A 17,922-nucleotide genomic window follows, 5' to 3' on the forward strand; every position below is an offset into this window, starting at 1 on the left:
AACGAATGACTTGGCGCGTCGCGCTACCCGCCGAGCCTCGACTTGGCCGAGGGGTAGCTCTCCTCGACGGAGATATTGCAGGTACGGGGCCTGCCAATCCCGATCTGGCGTGGCCCCGCTCCGCTCTTCCTCGACGTCAAGTGTCTCGCCCTCGGGGGCCGAGGGTACCTCGGGCTGTGCCGAGGGTGCCTCGGGCAGAGCCGAGGGTGCCTCGGGCTGAGCCGAGGGTACCTCGGGCTCGGGCGCGTCGTCGATCTTGACGGAGGGTTGATGCAGATCCCGGGAGAAGACGTCCGGGGGGACCGTAGTTCGCCCCGAGGCTATTTTAGCCAGCTCGTCTGCAGTTTCGTTGTAGCGCCGAGCGATGTGGTTGAGCTCGAGCCCGAAGAACTTGTCTTCCAGGCGCCGAACCTCGTCGCAGTAGGCCTCCATCTTCGGGTCGCGGCAGTGGGAGTTCTTCATGACTTGGTCGATGACGAGCTGCGAATCACCGCGGGCGTCGAGGCGTCTGACCCCTAGCTCGATGGCGATCCGCAACCCGTTGACCAGAGCTTCGTACTCGGCCACATTGTTGGACGCCGGGAAATGGAGGCGCAGCACGTAGCGCAAGTGCCTTCCGAGGGGCGAGATGAAGAGCAGGCCCGCGCCGGCTCCTGTCTTCATCAGCGACCCGTCGAAAAACATGGTCCAGAGCTCCGGTTGGATCGGAGCCGTCGGCAACTGGGTGTCGACCCATTCGGCCACGAAGTCCGCCAACACCTGGGACTTGATGGCCTTCCGAGGGGCGAACGAGATCGTTTCGCCCATGATTTCCACCGCCCACTTTGTGATCCTGCCCGAGGCCTCTCGGCACTGGATGATCTTCCCCAGGGGGAAGGATGACACCACAGTTACCGGATGAGACTCGAAGTAGTGTCGCAGCTTCCGCCTTGTCAGGATCACAGCATACAGCACTTCGCTGATGAAGTAGACCGGCCTCTGAACAGGCAATGCATGCCCTTCCTCTTGCCTCTCGACTACAATCGCGGCGCTAACCACCTGAGTGGTCGCGGCGACGTAGACCAAGAGGGCTTCTCCATCCGCCGGGGGCACCAAGACAGGCGCCTTTGTAAGGAGCGCCTTCAGGTTGCCGAGGGCTTCCTCGGCCTCAGGGGTCCAAGCGAAACACTCAGCCTTCCTTAAGAGGCGGTACAGGGGCAGACCTCTTTCGCCGAGGCGTGAGATGAAGCGGCTCAGGGCCGCGAGGCATCCCATGACCCTCTGTACACCTTTTAAGTCCTTGATGGGTCCCATGCTGGTGATGGCCGCGATCTTCTCCGGGTTGGCTTCAATGCCTCGCTCGGAGACGATGAACCCTAGGAGCATGCCTCGGGTCACCCCGAAGACACACTTCTCAGGATTGAGCTTGACTCCTTTCGTCTTGAGACATCGGAATGTCACTTCAAGGTCGGAGAGGAGGTCGGAAGCCTTCCTTGTCTTGACTACGATGTCATCAACGTAGGCCTCGACTGTGCGACCGATGTGTTCGCCGAACACATGGTTCATGCACCGCTGGTACGTCGCGCCCGCATTCCTCAAACCGAACGGCATGGTGACATAGCAGTACATGCCGAACGGCGTGATGAAAGAAGTCGCGAGCTGGTCGGACTCTTTCATCCGGATCTGGTGATACCCTGAGTAGGCATCGAGGAAGGACAGGGTTTCGCACCCAGCGGTGGAATCCACGATTTGGTCGATGCGAGGCAGAGGGTAGGGAACCTTCGGACATGCTTTGTTGAGACCAGTGTAGTCTACACACATCCGCCATTTCCCCCCTTTCTTCCTCACAAGCACAGGGTTGGCAAGCCATTCGGGATGGAATACCTCTTTGATGAACCCTGCTGCCATTAGCTTGTGGACCTCTTCGCCAATCACTCTGCGCTTTTCCTCATCGAATCGGCGCAGAGGCTGCCTGACGGGTCGGGCTCCGGCCCGAATATCCAGCGAGTGCTCGGCGACATCCCTCGGTATGCCGGGCATGTCCGAGGGACTCCACGCAAAGACGTCGGCGTTTGCGCGGAGAAAGTCGTCGAGCACTGCTTCCTATTTGGGGTCGAGCCCGGAACCGATCCGGACCTGCTTGGAGGTGTCGCCGCTAGGGTCGAGAGGGACGGCCTTAACCGTCTCCGCTGGCTCGAAGTTCTCGGCATGGCGCTTCACGTCTGGCACCTCCTTGGAGAGGTTCTCCAAGTCGGCGATGAGGGCCTCGGACTCGGCGAGGGCCTCGGCGTACTCCACGCACTCCACGTCGCATTCGAACGCGTGTTTGTACGTGGGGCCGACGGTGATGACCCCGTTGGGGCCCGGCATCTTGAGCTTCAGGTAGGTGTAGTTGGGGACGGCCATGAACTTCGCGTAGCATGGCCTCCCTAGTACGGCGTGGTAGGTTCCTCGGAACCCGACCACCTCGAACGTTAGGGTCTCCCTTCGGAAGTTGGAGGGCGTCCCGAAGCAGACGGGGAGGTCGAGTCACCCGAGGGGCTGGACACGCTTCCCAGGGATGATCCCGTGGAAGGGCGCAGCGCCTGCTCGGACGGAGGACAGATCGACGCGCAGGAGCTTGAGGGTCTCGGTGTAGATGATGTTGAGGCAGCTGCCCCCATCCATCAGGACCTTGGTGAGCCTGACATCGCCGACAATGGGGTCGACGACGAGTGGGTATTTCCCCGGGCTCGGCACATGGTCGGGGTGGTCGGCCTGGTCGAAGGTGATGGGCTTGTCGGACCAGTCTAGGTAGACTGGCGCCGCCACCTTCACCGAGCAGACCTCCCGGCGCTCTTGCTTGCGGTGCCGAGCCGAGGCATTCGCCGCATGCCCTCCATAGATCATGAAGCAGTCGCGGACCTCGGGGAACTCTCCTGCTGGGTGATCTTCGTTCTTGTCGTCGTCGCGGGCCCTGCCACCCTCGGCGGGTGGCCCGACCCTGTGGAAGTGACGCCGAAGCATAACGCACTCCTCGAGGGTGTGCTTGACGGGCCCCTGATGGTAGGGGCACGGCTCCTTGAGCATCTTGTCGAAGAGGTTCGCACCTCCGGGGGGCTTCCGAGGGTTCTTGTACTCGGCGGCGGCGACAAGGTCCGCGTCAGCGGCGTCGCGTTTCGATTGCGACTTCTTCTTGCCTTTCTTCTTGGCGCCGCGCGGAGCAGACGCCTCGGGAGCCTCTTCCGATGGGCGGCCCTGGGGCTGCTTGTCCTTTCGGAAGATAGCCTCAACCGCCTCCTGGCCAGAGGCGAACTTGGTGGCGATGTCCATCAGCTCGCTCGCCCTGGTGGGGGTCTTGCGACCCAGCTTGCTCACCAGGTCGCGGCATGTGGTGCCGGCGAGGAACGCGCCGATGACATCCGAGTCGGTGATGTTGGGCAGCTCGGTGCGCTGCTTCGAGAATCGCCGGATGTAGTCCCAGAGCGACTCCCCCGACAGTTGCCGGCAGCTTCGAAGGTCCCAGGAATTCCCGGGGCGCACGTATGTGCCCTGGAAATTGCCAGCGAAGGCTTGGACCAAGTCGTCCCAGTTGGAGATCTGCCCCGGAGGCAGGTGCTCCAACCAGGCGCGAGCAGTGTCGGAGAGGAACAGGGGGAGGTTACGGATGATGAGGTTGTCGTCGTCCGTGCCACCCAGTTGGCAGGCAAGGCGGTAGTCCGCGAGCCACAGTTCCGGTCTCGTTTCCCCCGAGTACTTTGTGATAGTAGTCGGGGGTCGGAACCGGGTCGGGAATGGCGCCCGTCGGATGGCCCGACTGAAGGCCTGCGGACCGGGTGGTTCGGGCGAGGGACTCCGATCCTCCCCACTGTCGTAGCGCCCCCCACGCCTGGGGTGGTAGCCTCGGCGCACCCTTTCGTCGAGGTGGGCCCGACGGTCGCGCCGATGGTGCTCGTTGCCGAGGTGGCCCGGGGCCGCAGGCGCGGTGTTGCGCGTGCGCCCGGTGTAGACCGAGGCTTCCCGCATGAATCGGGAAGTCGCGGCATGAGGTTCCGAGGGATATCCTTGCCTTCGGGAGGCAGTGCTCTCGGCCCGTCGGGCCGCAGCGCCTTCCAGGAGATTCTTGAGCTCTCCCTGGATTCGCCGACCCTCGGTGGTTGATGGCTCCGGCATCGCGCGGAGGAGCATCGCTGCGGCTGCCAGGTTCTGACCAACCCCGCAGGATGCGGGCGGCGGCCTGACCCTGGCATCGTTGGCGACGTGGTGCTGGAGACCTTGGGGCAGGTGACGTATTTCTCCGGCCAGGGGTTGGCCCGCCCATACCTGCCCGACGTCCCGACGGACCGGCTCAAGCGCTCCTGTTCCCTCGTTGAGCCTGGCCTGCGCCTCGCGGACTTGCTCGAGTTGTGGGTCGTAACCCCCCGCCGGAGCGGGGACCACAGCTAGCTCCCGTGGGATGTCGGCGCGAGGCACCGGCCTAGGAGGATCACCGTCCTCCGGCATGCCGAGATGGTTGCCTTCGGAGGGATCCCCTAGCTCGATGTGGACACATTCGCGGCTTGGGCCGCAGCTCTCGTTGCCAAGGCTGCGGCTTCCGTCGGAACAGTCGGATAGGCAGTAGTCACATGCGGTCATGAAGTCCCGCATGGCACTGGGGTTGCCAAGTCCGGAGAAATCCCAACAGATGCTGGGATCGTCATCTTCCTCGGACCCAGAGGGCCCGTAGGTTGAGACGTCCGTCAGCCGGTCCCAAGGTGACCGCATACGAAACCCCAGTGGGGTTGCACTCGCCTCAATGAGAGCGCCCGCCAAAACGAGGTCGTTTGGCGGGTTGAGGCCGAGTCGAAATGACGCAAGATGGGAGTTAGTCGGTACCTTTTGTTCGACGAGGAGCGACGTAGTCACATCGGGGACTGGTTGCACCGTCGTCTCAGGTACAAGGGCGACGTCCTGCAGGCTTTCCGCGAGCGCGCCGGCGTCGTCTTCTTGTTCGGGGTCAGCGTGTCGCGGGGGGACGGCGCTTGCCTCCGTCTTGAACGCGAGGTCGACGTCCGGCGTGCCTTCCGTCGGGGCGTCGGGGGCGTCGATTCGCTCGACGGCCAACGAAGCGCGGCCTCCCGCCTGGCCTTGATGGCCCCGCCTCCTCCTCCGTTGGCGGGGGAGAGGATGGTGCGAGCCCGAATGTTGCTCTTCCACCACGCGGGGAAGATGTCGTCGATTCCGCCGCCGGCGGGCGGGTTGTTGGCCGCCATTGTCGTCGTCGCGCGGCGGTGGAAGAAGTATCATGTCGTAGCTGCCGTCGAAGGACATGAACTCAAGAGTCCCGAAACGAAGCACCGTCCCGGGCCGAAGATGTTGCTGGAGACTGCCCATCTGGAGCTTGACGGGGAGCTGTTCGTCAGCACGCAGCGTGCCCCTATCTGGCGCGCCAACTGTCGGCGTTTCGAGACAGGGGGGTCCCTAAGCCGACGAGTGAGTGTGCTGCGTGCCCCAGCCCAGATGGGTCGAGCGTGTGGGCGAGCGCGAAGGGGGGAGAGGCGAGGTGGCCGGAGTCGAGCGTGAGAGAGGTGGAAGTCCCGCGGCCTTCGTGTTCGTCCCGCGCCCAGGTCAGGTGCGCTTGCAGTAGGGGGGTTACAAGCGTCCACGCGGGTGAGGGAAGCGAGCGACCCCAAGAGAGCGCCTGTCTCGTCCTCGGTCCCGCGCGGCCAACCTCCTCTAAGAAGGCCCTGGTCCTCCCTTTTATAGTCGTAAGGAGAGGATCCAGGTGTACAATGGGGGGTGTAGCAGAGTGCTACGTGTCTAGCGGAGAGAGAGCTAGTGCCCTAGGTACATGCCAATGTGGCAGCCGGAGAGATCTTGGCACCTTGCTGGCGTGATGTCGTGGCTGTCGGAGGTGCGACGGAGCCTGGCGGAGGGACAGCTGTTGGAGCGGTCAAGTCCCTGCTGACGTCGTCCTGCTTCCGTAAGAGAGCTGGGGGCCGCCGTCGTCACAGAGCTGGTGGAGCGCCATCATTGCCCATCCGGCGGAGCTGGCCGGATGGGATGCCGGTCTTGTTCTCCGTGACCCGAGTCGATTCGGGGTAGGATGATGATGGCGCCCCCTGTTGACGTGGCGGATCTGTGCCCTAGGCAGGGTGACATGGGGGCTCCTCCGAAGCCGAGGTTGAGTCTGTCTTCTATTGCCGAGGCCGAGCCCGAGCCATGGGGTCGGGCGAGGCGGAAGTCGTTCGGCCGAGGCCAGGGCGGAGTCCGAGCCCTGGGGTCGGGCGAGGCGGAGTTTCGTCGTCTTCCGGGTCTTAGCCAGAGTCCGAGCCCTGGGGTCGGGCGGAGCGGAGTTCGCCGTCTTCCGGGTCTTAGCCAGAGTCCGAGCCCTGGGGTCGGGCGGAGCGGAGTTCGCCGTCTTCCGGGTCTTAGCCCGAGTCCGAGCCCTGGGGTTGGGCGGAGCGGAGTTCGCCGTCTTCCGGGTCTTAGCCCGAGTCCGAGCCCTGGGGTCGGGCGGAGCGGAGTTCGCCGTCTTCCGGGTCTTAGCCCGAGTCCGAGCCCTGGGGTCGGGCGGAGCGGAGTTCGCCGTCTTCCGGGTCTTAGCCCGAGTCTGAGCCCTGGGGTCGGGCGGAGCGGAGTTCGCCGTGGCGCCTTTGGCAAGGCCTGACTGCCTGTCAGACTCACTTTGTCGAGCGGCACCGCAGTCGGAGTGGCGCAGGCGGCGCTGTCCTTCTGTCAGACTAGTCAGAGGAGCGGTGGAGTGACGGTGGTCACTTCGGCTCTGCCGGGGGGGGGGGCGTGTCAGGATAAAGGTGTCAGGCCACCTTTGCGTTAAATGCCCCTGCAATTTGGTCAGTCGGTGTGGCGATTTAGTCAAGGTTGCTTCTGAGCGAAGCCAAGGCCTCGGGCGAGCCGGTGATGTGTCCGCCGTAAAAAGGGGGCCTCGGGCGAGACGGAAGTCTCTCGAGGTCGGCTGCCCTCGGCCGAGGCTAGGCTCGGGTGAAGCGTGATCGAGTCACTCGTGTGGACTGATCCCTGACTTAATCGTACCCATCAGGCCTTTGCAGCTTTATGCTGATGGGGGTTACCAGCTGAGAATTAGGCGTCTTGAGGGTACCCCTAATTATGGTCCCCGACAGCTGGGTGGAACGAACGATGACAACCTCATCATCCGCAACCTCCCCCTGTTCCTTTCCGACGCCGCCCGGGCCTGACTGGAGCATCTGCCTCCTGCATAGATCTCCAACTGGGACGACCTAGTCAAAGCCTTCGCCGGAAACTTCTAGGGCACATACGTGCGCCCTAGGAACTCCTGGGATCTCCGAAGCTGTCGCCAGCAGCCGGGGGAATCCCTGCGAGACTACATCCGGCAATTTTCGAAGCAGCGCACCGAGCTGCCCAACATCACCGACTTAGATGTCATCGGCGCGTTCCTCGCCGGCACCACTTGCCGCAACCTAGTGAGCAAGCTAGGTCGCAAGACCCCCACCAGGGCGAGCGAGCTGATGGACATCGCCACCAAGTTCGCCTCTGGTCAGGAGGTGGTCGAGGCCATCTTCCGGAAGGACAAGCAGCCTCAGGGGCGCCAGCAGGAAGACGTCCCCGAGGCGTCCGCTCAGCGCGGCATGAGGAAGAAGGGCAAGAAGAAGTCGCAAGCGAAACGCGACGCCGCCGACGCAGATCTTGTCGCCGCCGCCGAGCACAGGAACCCTCGGAAGCCTCCCGGAGGGGCCAACCTGTTCGACAAGATGTTCAAGGAGTCGTGCCCCTATCATTAGGGTCCCGTCAAGCACACACTTAAGGAGTGCGTCATGCTTCGGCGCTACTTCCATAAGGCTAGGCCCCCGGCAGAAGGTGGCAAAGGCCATGACAACGACAAGAAGGAGGGCCACAAAGCATAGGAGTTCCCCGAGGTCCACGACTGCTTCATGATCTACGATGGGCAAGTGGCGAACGCCTTGGCTCGGCACCGCAAGCAGGAGCGCCGGGAGGTCTGCTCGGTGAAGGTAGCGGCGCCAGTCTACCTAGACTGGTCCGACAAGCCCGTCACCTTCGACCAAGGCGACCACCCCGACCGCGTGCCGAGCCCGGGGAAGTACCCGCTCGTTGTCGATCCCGTCATTGGCAACGTCAGGCTTACCAAGGTCCTCATGGACGGAGGCAGCAGCCTCAATATCATCTACGCCGAGACCCTCGGGCTCTTGCAGATCGATCTGTCCACGATCCAGGCCGGTGCGGCGCCCTTTCACGGGGTCATCCCCGGGAAGCGCGTCCAACCCCTTGGGCAACTCGATCTGCCCGTCTGCTTCGGGACTCCCTCCAACTTCCGAAAGGAAACCCTCACGTTCGAGGTGGTCGGGTTCCGAGGAACCTACCACGCAGTGCTGGGGAGACCATGCTACGCCAAGTTCATGGCCGTCCCCAACTACACCTACCTCAAGCTCAAGATGTCGGGCCCCAACGGGGTCATCACCGTCGGATCCACGTATCGATAGGCGTACGAATGCGACGTGGAGTGCGTGGAGGACGCTGAGGCCCTCGTCGAATCCGAGGCCCTCGTCGCCGACTTGGAGAGCCTCTCCAAGGAGGTGCCAGATGCGAAGCGCCACGCCGGCAACTTTGAGCCAGCAGAGGCGGTTAAGTCCGTCTCTCTCAACCCCAGCAACGACGCCTCCAAGCAAGTCCGGATCGGCTCCGAGCTGGACCCCAAATAGGAAGTAGTGCTCATCGACTTTCTCCGCGCGAACGCCAAGGTTTTTGCGTGGAGTTCCTCGGACATGCCTGGCATACCGAGGGATGTCGCCGAGCACTCGCTGGATATCCGAGCTGGAGCCCGACCCGTGAAGCAGCATTTGCGCCGATTCGACGAAGAAAAGCGCAGAGCCATAGGCGAGGAGATCCACAAGCTGATGGCTGTAGGGTTCATCAAAGAGGTATTCCATCCCGAATGGCTAGCCAACCCTATGCTTGTGAAAAAGAAAGGTGGGAAATGGAGGATGTGTGTAAACTACACTGGTCATAATTAGGGGTACCCCCAAGACTCCTAAAACTCGGCTGGTAACCACCATCAGCACAAGCTGCAAAGGCCTGATGGGCGCAATACAGGTCAAAGCTCCGTCCACTCAAGGGACACGATCTCGCCTCACCCGAGCCCATCCTCGGGTAGGAACAGTAGACCCAGGCGGCTTCACGCCTCGCCTGAGGGCCTCCTCAAGCAACGAGCGCACCTTCGACTCGCCCGAGGCCCAGCTCGGGCAGGCTTCGCAGTGAAGCAACCTTGGCCAGATTGCCTCGCCAACCGACCATATCGCAGGAGCATTCAATGCAAGGATCGCCTGACACCTTATCCTGACGCGCGCTCCTTAGTCGACAGGGCCGAAGTGACCGCAGTCACTTCGCCCCTCCACTGACTGACCTGACAGGAAAACAGCGCCTCCTGCCCTGCTCCGACTGCTGTGCCACCTGCCAGGGTGTGGCTGACAACAGCCGAGTCCAGCCTCATGCGCCATAGGAAGCTTCGCCTCGCCCGACCCTGGGGCTCGGCCCCTGCCTCGACCTTGGAAGACGCTCTCCGCCTCGCCCGACCCTAGGGCTCAGACTCAACCTCGACCTCGGAGGAGTCACCGCCTCGCCCGACCTTGGGCTCGGACCGACCACGTAACAGGGGGGCACATCATTACCCTACCCCTAGCTAGCTCAGGCTACGGGGAACAAGACCAGCGTCCCATTTGGCTGGCCCCGGTAAACAAGCAATGATGGCACCCTGCGTGCTCCTATGACGATGGCGGTTCTCAGCCCCCTACGGAAGCAAGGAGACGTCAGCAAGGACCCGACAGCCCCGACAGCTGTGCTTCTACAAGGCTCAAGCGCTCCTCCGACGGTCACGACATCACATGAACAGGGCACTAACACCTCTCCGACAGCCACGTCGGCATGTACATAGGGCTCTGGCTCCTCTCTGCCGGACACGTTAGCACGTTGCTACACCCCCCATTGTACACCTGGACCCTCTCCTTACATCTATAAAAGGAAGGTCCAGGGCCCTCGTACGAGAGGTGGCCGCGCGGGAGGACGGGCTGACGAACAGGCTCTCTCTCTCCCTCGCGGACGCTTGTAACCCCCTACTACAAGAGCATCCACCCTGGGCGCAGGATAACACGAGCCGCGGTTCCCTTTTTTCCCCCTTGTGTTCCATCTCGCGCCGACCCATCTGGGCTGGGACATGCAGAGACAATTTACTCGTCGGTCCAGGGACCCCCGGGGTCGAAACACCGACAAAATGTAAGTCTAGTTATTAAATTGTGAGAAAATATAAATAATCTATTGATTATAGTTAGTTTCAATTTAGAAACATATGACCTTAATCATTTGAAAGGAAAAAGTATAAACTGTCATTTTAGTTTATAAAAGAAATGACTCTTGTTATCTTTTAATTAAGAAAATATAAATAATCTATTAATTGGACATATATTTATCTTCTATTTTTATTAAGAAACATATGGTCTACATATTCTTTTAAGTTTCTATTTAATACGGCTATACTTAAATATCTATAACGAACCTTCTTAAATATGATATCTATTAGAAAGGTCATTTTAAAGTTAGAAACAAATTATCTAATTCTTTAGTAAGAAACCTATGTTTACCAATATAACTATCAATTTCTTTATTAGAAAAGTATGAGTGCCTAGTTAAGTCATTTTAACATTATTATAAATTCTACTATTTCGGTTTTCTCCTTTCTTTTCTAAATAGAATTTATACGTATAACTAAAATTGTTTATTTAATTCTTCTAACATTAATATACTAAGAATTAATTGTATATTACTAAATGGGACTTTAATAACATAATCATGGTTATTATGACATAAATAAATATCTTACTAAATGGTACTTAAGTGCTATACTTATGAATTCATTTGTTATGAATAGCAAATATATATTTTCATTTGACTAGAAAATACATGACTTAGTGCCTATTTCAATTTCTTCATGCAACTAAGTTTACACTTAAAATACTACTAACAATTATCGTTCCACACACTAAAGCGAACTCAAATCTGTAAACGTTTTCTAGTATGAAAATCACCGAGGTAGTGAATAGTGATCGTGTTCATTTTTAGAATTATAAAATCATGCGTATATTTAAATATTGTCGCGGGGTTCGATTTTGGTTACATGTATATATCGAATCTCTAAAATCATACACGAATCGCCAAATCGCATCAATATTACAACAACAATTCATAAGATCCATAAATTAATTCAAAACATGATTTAGAAAATACGTCAACAATTTGGGGTTGTCTTCAACCTTGGGATGAACGACGGTCTTGGCGGTCAAAGAACGGGCACGATCATCGGTCAGCGTTCGGACGACGAGGTACGACAGCGTGCGGCGTGGACGAACTCCGGCGACGGCGTGGGCGAGTGGTAGAGAGAGAGAGGGAGCTCGGGGAGGAAGAGAGCTCGGTTGTGGGAGGGAGAAGAGAGGAGCTCGGTTGCCCTTTTATAGAAGATGGGAGAGAGATGAAGGGTCGCCCGTGGGTGCTTCATGGCCAATAATGGCGTTCATCAATGGAGGGATTAATGGGGGACGAAAACGGATGATTTCTCCATTACTCGCGAAGAAGAACGGTCGGCTCGACTTCATGGCATGGTCGTTACGCGGGGTCGGGTGCTAGGCTGCGCGGGTTCGGATGGCCGGGTCGCGCGGCGTTCCTGTGGGTGTCGGGCTCGGTCCTCGGCTCGGTCAGGGGGCGGGTCGCGCGGCGGCGCGTTGATGGCGCGGTCGGGGCCGGCTCGGGGTGGCGCTGCTCGGCAAGTCGGCGGGCAGGGCTGGGCGCGGGGGGAAGCTCCTGGGCGCGGGTGCAGGGGGGCACGGTCGTGCTCATGGCGCTAGAGCGTGGAAGCAGGGCGAGAGAGAGAAGGGCAGGTGGGGAGGAGAGAGGAGAAAGAAGAGGGAGGGAGGAGCGGCGGCGGCTGCTAGGGGCAGTGAGCGGCGGTTTAGGGTTAGGGAAAGCAGGGGCGCGCGGCTGGCTCTTCATGGGCCTAATGGGCCAAGGTTAGGTTAGGGTTAGTTAGGTTTTGTTTTTTTTCTTTTTTTTAAATTTCGAAATACATATTTAAATACTCCTAAAATTTATAATAATTACAACAAAACTATTTATAAATAAAATATTTATTTTTGGACTAATAATTATTATATTACTTATTTGGATTTTTTTAACAAGAAGTGCTATTCGGTATCCAAAATCAATTATGAGAAATCAAAGATCATTCCAAAGGCAGATAAATAACAAACACTTAAAAGAAAATTAATGACCATAAATATCATTAATAACTAAATGTATTATTTTTATTTAATGATTTTTATAGTGTTACAGCAGACGTCCAAGGATGACTCCCCACCTCGTCACCGGCCTGGCAAGGAGAGGGTCGACGACGGTGATGTGGCCGCGGGAGAACGGGACCTTGGGTATTAGTCACCTGAGGGGGTCCTGAAGGATGTTTTCACTGGAGACTCTGACTCCGGTGACGACAACGACACACACCTATGACTGCTTGAAAAAGCATGGTGCAAATTGGGTCATTTAACTCCCGTCGGTGCTGTGGGGGAACCGGACCACACCCAGCCGAGCTACCGGAGAGACCCCGTTCTTCCTGGTCTACGGGGCCGAAGCCTGCCTTCCCCCAGAAATCCTTATGGGCTCCCCACGGGTCCAGTCTTTTGATGAGTCTATGCAGGAACAGCTACGGCGTGAGGACGTGGACTTCATCAATGAACACAGATGGCAAGCGGCGATTCGAAATGCACGTTAGAACCAAGCGCTCGGGCGCTACCACCAGTGGTTCGTGCATAGTAGGGAGCTCAGGGTCGGGGACCTGGTCCTAAGGTGAATTCTCAACCGAGAAGGGCTCCACAAACTCCCCTCTAGTTGGGAAGGACCATTCAAGGTGACAGAAGTGTGCCGACCCAGGTGTGTCCACCTCGCCACAACTGAAGGAGTGCCTCTTCCCAATCCCTGGAACATAGAGCATCTCCGTAAGTTCTACCCATAGGAGCAAGTCTGAGGGGGTAAAGGTTTCTTTTTTTGTAACTAGGTTGTGCATATGTGTACGCCAGCCCGGTGAGGTCCGCCCTCATAAGCCCGGCCTGTTGGTCTGCACCCATGCATGTCAAGTTATAAAGAAAAGATTTACCCCCTTCAGATGTGCTTCTATGGTGATTTTATTCTGCTGCAGTTTCCAGATAATGTTTTTTATCTAACCCACTCATATAGTTCCCACCCTTGCTGGTATGATGACATCCGAATTAAGTAGCCAGGTTTGCAGTTTAGGACCCCTCTACAAAGGCAGGGGGTCCGGCAGCCTGGGGGCCAGTTCTAGAGAATGGGCGCCCGCTCCCTGGGGTGGTCCGGAGCTGTGCAACCTCTTAGCTTGGTTCCGTACCTTAAGCCAGCACGCTCCACCGCTCTAGGACGGGCACCCTAGTATTTGGAACTATAGTCCTGTGGGTTCGGCAACCTAGGGTCCGGTTCTAGAGAATGGACACACATCTCCTAGGGTGGTCCGGAGCTGTGTAGCCGCTTAGCATTGTCTCGTACCCTAAGCCTGCACGCTCCACCACTCTGCGACCGCCGTCCTAGTATTTGGAACTGTGATCCAAGGGATCCGAGCATACGGCTTGGCTTCCCAGACTAAATCGTGCAGGTCCTGTTGCATGAATCAAAGGATGGCAAATATCACACGATGGGTCCTATGGGTGTGCTACTAACGCTCCCTACCCGAAGCTGTGTACAGGTCCAGGTCCCAGTCGAGGATACCTCGAGGGGGCCGTTGCCAACTCTTTCTTAGGTATACTGGTATCCAGCCTCGACACGTCGAGCCTACATCCCAGGGGGGCCAAGTACCAGGGAGGAGTTGGTAACGCCACACACAACAAGGACAAATAGTTTACAGATAAGTGCTGGTACTGCTCGATAAATAGTACTCAAAAGTATCTTACAAAAACAAAAGTTATTACATCCGCCTTCAAGTGGAGCCCTAGCCTCATTTCTACAGGTATGAACTACTCGGCATCAGCAGGGTCACGCTGGAAGCGTGTGGCCACCGTCTCCACAGCATCTTGTACGGCCTCCCGGGCGGCGTCTTCAGTGTTGGCCACTGGACCAGCGATCACCGGTCCCAAGGAGATGGCCGGGTCGTGGCTTTGGAGTTGGCGCAAGCAACCACGGCCACAACCACGGCCAGCACCACTACCACCGCCTGTGGGCATCCTCCCTCAGCGTCGTTGTAGCGCAGCTGCCGCCGCAACCGCCGGGCACAGGCCTGCCGCTAACCCTGAACATGGTGGTGTCCACTGGGAACAACAGTGCTAGCGGCAACCCGGTGCTGCAGCTTGCCAACAGCGGCGGCCTCCTCGATGCGTGCGTCAAGGCGAAGGAGCCCTCATCGTTGTCTCCCTACGGAGGCGACGTCGTGGCCATCAAAGCCAAGATCGTCTCGCGCCCACACTACTACTCGCTCCTCACTGCCTACCTCACGTGGAACAAGGTGGGGGCACCACCGGAGGTGTCGGCGAAGCTGACAAAGATAGTGCAGGAGGTGGAGGCGCGGCAACACACGGCGCTCGGCGGCCTGGCCGCTGCGACGGAGCTAGACCAGTTCATGGAGGCGTACCACGAGATGCTGGTGAAGTTCAGGGAGGAGTTGACGAGGCTGCTGCAGGAGGCGATGGAGTTCATACGAAGGGTGGAGTCACAGCTCAACTCGCTTTCCATCTCTGGAAGGTCGCTGCGCAACATCCTTTCATCTGAGCACTAGCGGAAACGGGCCACCACTACGAACATCTCGCAGAGGTAGACGAAGATGGCCGCTTGGAGGATGGAGTGGGGCGCGGAGAGCTTGAAGGCAAAAGGGCGCAGCAGCTGGAGAGAATGCGAAAGCGTAACTGCTGCACGCGGGGTGAATCCCTTTTCAAGGCACACTCTCCCGCTCACGCCCCGAGACGCCGCAGAGAAATCTCGCCCGACGCGCACCAAAGCAACCTAGTCTATGACATGGAGGCTCGGGTCCACAAGTCATACAGCTGGTGTGCTGGTCTCCGAGTTCGAAGAAGGCGAACCGCCACGCGAGGAGCGAACTGCCGCCCGTGGTAGTGCGCCTCTTCATCTCCACCGAAAACAATGGCCCAGTCTATGACACGGGGGCCTAGGCCCACAAGTCATACTCCTTGGGTGTTGGTTCCTGGGTGCAGAAAGAGCAAACCGCCGCTCGTGCCGGTACTGCGCCTCCTCGGGGCCGCCGTAGAAGACAGAGAAGGTGATTTTTTAAACCAATGCAGTGGTATCGAGGCGCCTCGCGTGTGGCTCGGTGAAACCATCTGGCGTGGGGGCCGCGAGTTAGTTAGCTGCAGGGACAGACATGGCAGATGGCGTGACCAAAGGCGGATTGGCGGTGATTACGTCAGCAAACGCACGGAAGCGGCGCGCCAATCACCAATCAAGCTTTGGCCCCACCTGCAGGCTCGTAACCTCCCCTGAGGTGGGCCCGGGGGCCACTGTCGGTACCCTAAAACAAGGGTACCCCTTACTATAGTGTGAAGACGCGGTACCCGCCCGGCTAACTCTAGTCGCGTGGTAAACAACACCCGACCCCACCACGTGGACGGCTCTGGGGCCACCACGTGGCCAGAGAAGATGATATACTCCAAGGTATCAACAGTGAGTCCAGACCCCCATGCTAAGGTGCCGAACCCTAGCATATGCAAACCGGACCTCCGGGTAAGGTCCAGGACCTCCACGGGCGCAAACCAGACCCCTAGGATGGGGTCCGGACCCCTCTATGTGGGGTCCGGGCCACTCACAGCAGGGTCCCGGGATTCTGGGACAAAGAATACCCAGGCCTTAATCAAGGCCAGGCGGGGGTCCAGAGCCAACACGTGCCCGGACCTTACCATGTACGCTTCTGCTCCCTGCTCAGGCGGAGACCTGATGCTGCCACGTGGCCTACTGCCCGTGACGTAAGCCAGCGGGTGGAGCCTGATGTAAGGCCTCTGGGCCGCGCGACCTCTGCATTTATTGCGGATAAGGCGCACCGCCTGTCCATTCCTCTCGCAGGTGATGTGCCGCCTCGGTATTTAATAAGCCTTGTCCATTCCACTGGTAGGCGATGTGCCGCCTCAGCATTTAATGAGCCCTGTCCACTCTGCTGACGGGCGGCGACCAGGCCATCCCGCAGGTGGCGTGGCTGTCCATTCTATTGGCAGGCAGTACGCCCATGCTGCTGCATGTGCTACACTCATCATGACTCGCGCGTTACCGAGGAAGTAGCCGCGACATATCAATACGGTATGCACTACAGACATTATGGCGCTCGGAGATCGCCCAGGCGTTACAAGCGCTAGTTACTCCCTTCCATTTTGCCCTTGGGCCCACATGTCGGGGCTTAGTACCCTTGTACATGCCCCCTTGAGCTTTAAAAGGGAGGGCACACGACGTTACAAGGTAGACGCAACTTAGACTCTCAGACTCACAAGTTCATACAAGCTCTCAAGCTCAATACAACACACACTGGAGTAGGGTATTACGCTCCTGTGGCCTGAACCACTCTAAACCCTTGTGTGTTCTTGTGTTCATCCCGAATCCATCTAACAGGCAAAACGCTTAGGCCCCTCCTCATCTTAGGATTTAGGGCGGGTGCGTTCCGCCACCCGGCCGGAGAATTTTCTCTCCGACACTACCGAATCATCACTTCTTCTAAAGACAGTAACACCTATATCCGTAAAAAGACACTTGTAGCCCATTTTACACAATTGAGAAACAGAAAGCTAATTGTAATCTAAAGAATCTACAAGAAAAACATTGGAAATGGAATGGTCAGGTGATATAGCAATTTCACCAAGTCCTTTAACCAAACCTTGATTTCCATCCCCGAATGTGATAGCTCTTTGGGGATCATCGTTTTTCTCGTAGGAGGAGAACATCCTTTTCTCCCCTATCATGTGGTTTGTGCATCCGCTATCAATTATCCAACTTGAGCCCCCGGATGCATAAACCTGCAAAACAATTTTAGGCCTTGTTCTTAGGTACCCAAACGGTCTTGGGTTCTTTAACATTAGAAACAAGCACCTTGGGTACCCAAACACAAGTCTTGGAGCCCTTGTGTTTGCCCCCAACATATTTGGCAACTATTTTGCCTGATTTGTTAGTTAAAATATAGGAAGCATCAAATGTCTTAAATGAAATGTTATGATCATTTGATGCAGTAGGATATTTCTTTTTAGTCAATTTAACATGGGTTGATTGCGTAGAGCTAGAAGCCTCATTTTTATACATAAAAGCATGGTGTGAAACATTATGAGGTTTCTTAGCATGAATTCTCCTAATCTTATGCTTAGGATAACCAGCAGGATATAGAATGTAACCCTCATTATCCTGAGCCATGGGAGCTTTGCCCTTAACAAAATTAGACAATCTTTTAGGGGCATTAAGTTTGACATTGCTTCCCTATTGGAAACCAATGCCATCCTTGATGCCAGGGCGTCTCCCATTATAGAGCATGCTTCTAGCAAATTTAAATTTTTCATTCTCTATCTCAGGCTCATTAATTTTAGCAGTTAGTTGAGCTATGTGATCATTTTGTTCTTTAATTAAAGCTAGGTGATCATGAATAGCATCAACTTCAATGTCTCTACATCTAGTACAAATGGTGACATGATTAACGCTAGATGTAGAGGATTTGCAAGCATTTAATTCATGAATCTTAGCAATCAAACTAGCATTATCATTTTTAAGATTGACAATTGAATCATGACAAACATTTGATTTTTCAACCTTAGCAAGTAAATTATCGTTCTCATTTCTAAGGTTGGAAATGGTGTTATGACAAATGCTAAGCTCCTTAGTCAAGTTTTCATTCTTTTCTACTTCCTGAGCATAAGCATTCTTTACTTTAACATGCTTTTTATTTTCTTTAAT

General features: G+C 56.8%; 1 protein-coding gene across 1 annotated transcript in view; it reads left to right on the forward strand.

Annotated features, from left to right (window-relative positions):
• LOC103655508 (homeotic protein knotted-1-like) overlaps window positions 1–16,275 on the forward strand; it is a 34,247-nt gene extending 17,972 nt beyond the window's left edge. The window contains exons 2-4 of the mRNA XM_020552166.1: window positions 14,030–14,757; window positions 15,240–15,344; window positions 16,212–16,275. Coding sequence (XP_020407755.1) covers window positions 14,030–14,757; window positions 15,240–15,344; window positions 16,212–16,275 — 897 coding nt within the window. The remainder of the gene's footprint in view (window positions 1–14,029; window positions 14,758–15,239; window positions 15,345–16,211) is intronic.
• Window positions 16,276–17,922: the final 1,647 nt, after the last annotated feature.

This window comes from Zea mays, chromosome 4 (assembly GCF_902167145.1).
Source record: "Zea mays cultivar B73 chromosome 4, Zm-B73-REFERENCE-NAM-5.0, whole genome shotgun sequence".
Taxonomy (NCBI): Eukaryota; Viridiplantae; Streptophyta; class Magnoliopsida; order Poales; family Poaceae; genus Zea; species Zea mays.